The sequence below is a fragment of the Seriola dumerili genome, unplaced genomic scaffold, assembly GCF_002260705.1.
Source record: "Seriola dumerili isolate Sdu_G_001 unplaced genomic scaffold, Sdu_1.0 BDQW01000167.1, whole genome shotgun sequence".
Lineage (NCBI taxonomy): Eukaryota > Metazoa > Chordata > Actinopteri > Carangiformes > Carangidae > Seriola > Seriola dumerili.
The window spans coordinates 2,194,423-2,198,257 of record NW_019174422.1 but is presented as its reverse complement, the minus strand read 5'-3'; the positions used below and the strand labels follow the sequence as shown (position 1 = coordinate 2,198,257).

At 38.8% G+C, this 3,835-nt stretch overlaps 1 protein-coding gene across 1 annotated transcript; it reads left to right on the top strand.

The window, feature by feature from the left end:
• Window positions 1–1,018: 1,018 nt before the first annotated feature.
• On the top strand, window positions 1,019–3,294 carry LOC111226936. Its single transcript, XM_022752253.1, has 5 exons — window positions 1,019–1,078; window positions 1,213–1,917; window positions 2,024–2,143; window positions 2,482–2,525; window positions 2,902–3,294. Exons 1-5 carry the CDS (start codon window positions 1,024–1,026, stop codon window positions 3,019–3,021), a joined length of 1,044 nt encoding a protein of 347 aa, XP_022607974.1. The 5' UTR covers window positions 1,019–1,023; the 3' UTR covers window positions 3,022–3,294.
• Window positions 3,295–3,835: the final 541 nt, after the last annotated feature.

The window sequence follows — 3,835 nt, the reverse complement described above, 5'->3', positions numbered from 1 at the left end:
GAAGATATGAACAGGTATAACATTCTCTTTTAACTAGATATGAGAAGCTGGTTGCATCTTTCACTATGCAGTGAAGGTGGTGTGAGCTAGTCAACAGTTTTCCACTGGTGGAAACTTTGGTCATATAAGAGCTTCAACACAGGAAGACTACCCTCTTACCTAAAATAGGTGGTACGTTTGAAAAGCAAACAATTGACATTGTTGAATAGAGTATGTGAAATATTTCTCTTTGTGGACCATCATTTCCAATACAGAAAAGAACTGAGTTAACTGGTTTACTTTCATCCATTTTTTTTTTCAGTTGACCTTGACCTCGACCTTGACAGAAAGCTTGACCTTACCCTTGGCCAAGTTGTTTTATATGCCTCCAGTTCCCTAACATCTCTTATTAACCTTTTCATTTGACACAGATTAAAGGCTTGTTTTTATCATGACAGAATCATTTTGTGGTAGAGAAAAGAAATCTTCACTCGCACATAGTGGTTTGGGGTTGTACTAGTAGATCGCACTAGTGTTGAGCTCAGCAGTCTTAAGATGTGTTTTCCTGGGTTGGGGTAGTAGACCGTTTGACTTTGATATGGCACTATAAGTGAGATTCAGGATTTCCGCTAGTTCTACACTTGTCTGTTGGGAAAAAGTATTGTCAAACATCGTGTATCTTTGTCTTCGTAACACCCACACATGTACTGCTGCTGATGTCGGCCAGTGAAAATGAGTGGTCTGTGAATCAGAGAACTTTAGTTCAGCAAAAGTGGAATACACTTTAGCTTGTTATTCCTGTTTTTATTTATTTTAAGCATCAGACTTCTGAGTCATGTTGTGGTCCTGGTAACTGCTAACTCTGTCCGTGTGTCTTAACTCAAGAGCCAAAATTTGCAATGGAGGGGGCGCTGAACATGTGCTCACTGTTTCCAAAATAGGACATTCAGTGTCACTACTTGTTAGCCAATCACATACAGTCCTCTGTCTGAGAGCAGAGAATATATGGAGGTTCTTTACATTCATCAAAATATTGTGATCACGATGACATCTCTGAAGTTTGCTTCATGTCTGACTGTTCTGTTCTTGTGGATAATAGGTAATTTGGAGCTTTTGTGGATAAATTTACATCCTTAAATATGTATATCTATTTTTGTTATTTTTTTTTTTGTCATTATGACAGATTTTTTCATGGCATTAACTGTATACTCTCTTGATCTCTATTCTCCACAGCCTTTGTGACTAATCTCAAGATGTCCTCATCGGTGCGTCAAGACAGTGGTTTTATACCAGTTAAAGTTGGAGACAATGTGACTTTGCAATGTGTCAATGAAAGTAAAGCTGCAGTGATGTTATACTGGTATAAACAAAGTCTGGGACAGAAACCGAAGCGCATCTCTTCCTACTATAAATATGACAAAAGTGGCACTGTTATTGATGAATTCAAAAACTTTTCACGGTTTTCAGTCGAGATTATTCACGGTAAGAACCACCTGACAATCTCGGATTTACACATTTCAGACTCAGCGACTTACTACTGCTTAAGTTACTCTGCAAACAAGTTTGAATTTACAGAGGGTGTTACTGTCAGTGTAAAGGGTTCAGGATTGAACATCCAAGATTTGGTTCATCAGTCAGGGTTTGAGACCATCCAGCCAGGAGGCTCTGTGACTCTCAGCTGTACAGTACACACTGGGACCTGTGATGGAGAACACAGTGTTTACTGGTTCAAAGACTCTGAAGAATCTCATCCAGGATTCATTTACACTCATGGAGACAGAAATGATCAGTGTGAGAAGAAACCTGAGACACAAACACAAACCTGTGTCTACAATTTGCCGATGAAGAGCCTGAATCTTTCTAACGATGGGACTTATTGTGCTGTTGCCTCATGTGGACATGTTCTGTTTGGAAACAAGAAAAAGTTGGACTCAGCAGGTAAGTAACAAGATAACAGTGGTTTCATATATACTGTATATGCTATGATCACTCCTGACTCAATTTTCTAAAGCTCTGTAAAATCTCTTACTGTGTGTATCTGCAGATAAGGATGACTCATTTGTCTTGGTGTATTTGTTGAGTGGAGCTTTGGCATTCACCACCATCCCGGCTGTTTTGCTATCATATGCAGCATATAGAATAAACAAAAGCTGTCATCGTACAGGTAGGCAAACTGTCAGTTTTTACTTTTGATAGTGTTTTTATGCACTTAATACTGGAGGTAAAACACTTGAAGTTGATATATGATACAATGAAGTCAAACAAAGCAATACAAGACTGTCAGAAATCTTCCATATACATATTCCTTATTCCGAAGTTCCCATCATGTTTGAATAGTACATTAAAATCAAACGAAGTGATACAATGAAGTCAAACAAAGCAATACAAGACTGTCAGAAATCTTCCATATACATATTCCTTATTCCGAAGTTCCCATCATGTTTGAATAGTACATTAAAATCAAACGAAGTTTAAAGAATCTGTCTTTTCTTTCATAACCAGACTCTCAAGCAAGATCGTCACCTGACTCTGCTCCGAATGCAGAAGTGAGTATTATCAAAGCAACACTATAACAAAATATATTCTAGTAGGAGAAAGTGCACAATATAGCTGTTAGGTTGTTTCCACTAAAGGAACTTACTGACCTATAGCCTGAACTTTTAAGCTTGCGTCTTGGCTGTGTTAAACAGCAGAACATTTTAGATATACTGTATGTCCATGAAATCATATATGAGCATCCTAATATGAGCTACATGTTTAGTTACAGGTCATTATGTTCCTGTAGTGGGAACACCTGTGTGTAAAGCACAAAGTTCTATCATATCAGTGTGAATTATAATGTTGCTATTGGTGTGTTCAGTATCAAACAAGTCATGTGTATTAATATCGTAATTTAATGTTAATGTGACATTTTATTACCAGGGTTACCAGGATTCAGACAACCTCCATTATGCAGCTTTGAGGAAACATAAGATCAACAGAACAAAAAGACACAGGGACAACACACAAACTGAATGTGTGTACTCCACTGTAAGGCAGTAGAGCTGGACGTACTTTGTTTCTGTGTAAGAAGTGATTATCTAAATCTGTGTATCAAGCTTGATATTTTTCTTTCTTTAATAGGAGCACTGTTGTAACAATGCTTGTAATGTCCTAATAAAAGAAATGCTTTCAGCAGCCAGGTGTCAGGTTGTTAAAAGTATTATTTTAAGCCATGCCAGCTAGCGGCTCATGGTCTGTCTATCAGTTGGTCCACCTCTGTGTGTCATGGTCTCAGACTGGAGGCTCCAGGTTTTTGGTTTTTGGATTTTCTTGGTTTGGTTTTCTGTGTTTTTGGGTTTCTGTTCTGGGTTTTGAGTGTTTCTGGTTTGGGTGTTTCTGGTGTTTAGTTTAGTCTTCCCTGTCTTGTGCTCTGTTTCCCCGTGCACTTCCTGTTTTATTTTGATAGTCATGTCACCCCAGTGTCTGAGTTCTAGTTTTGCTTCCTTTTGTTAATCATCCCTGATGTGTCCCACCTGTGTCTGCTTCCCCACCTGTTCTCCATTGTTAATCAGTTCCGTTCCTTTAAAAAGCCCTTGTTCTGTCTTGTCTTTGTGGTATCATTGTTGGTGATGAGGTTTGTTTTGTCGGCGGCATCTGTGGATGTATGGATTTTGGTTTTTTTTGTGAATAAATTCCTTGACACTGGTTCCTCCTCCGCCTCTGAGTCTTTCACCCTCAGCCCTGCCTCATCTGGACCGTGACACTGTGGTCCAACATCCACTGGATGGATTGGCACAAATTTAGTTTCAAATACCCATGGTGCCATGATCATGAATCCTACTGACTTTGTTGATCCCCTGACTTTTCATCTAGT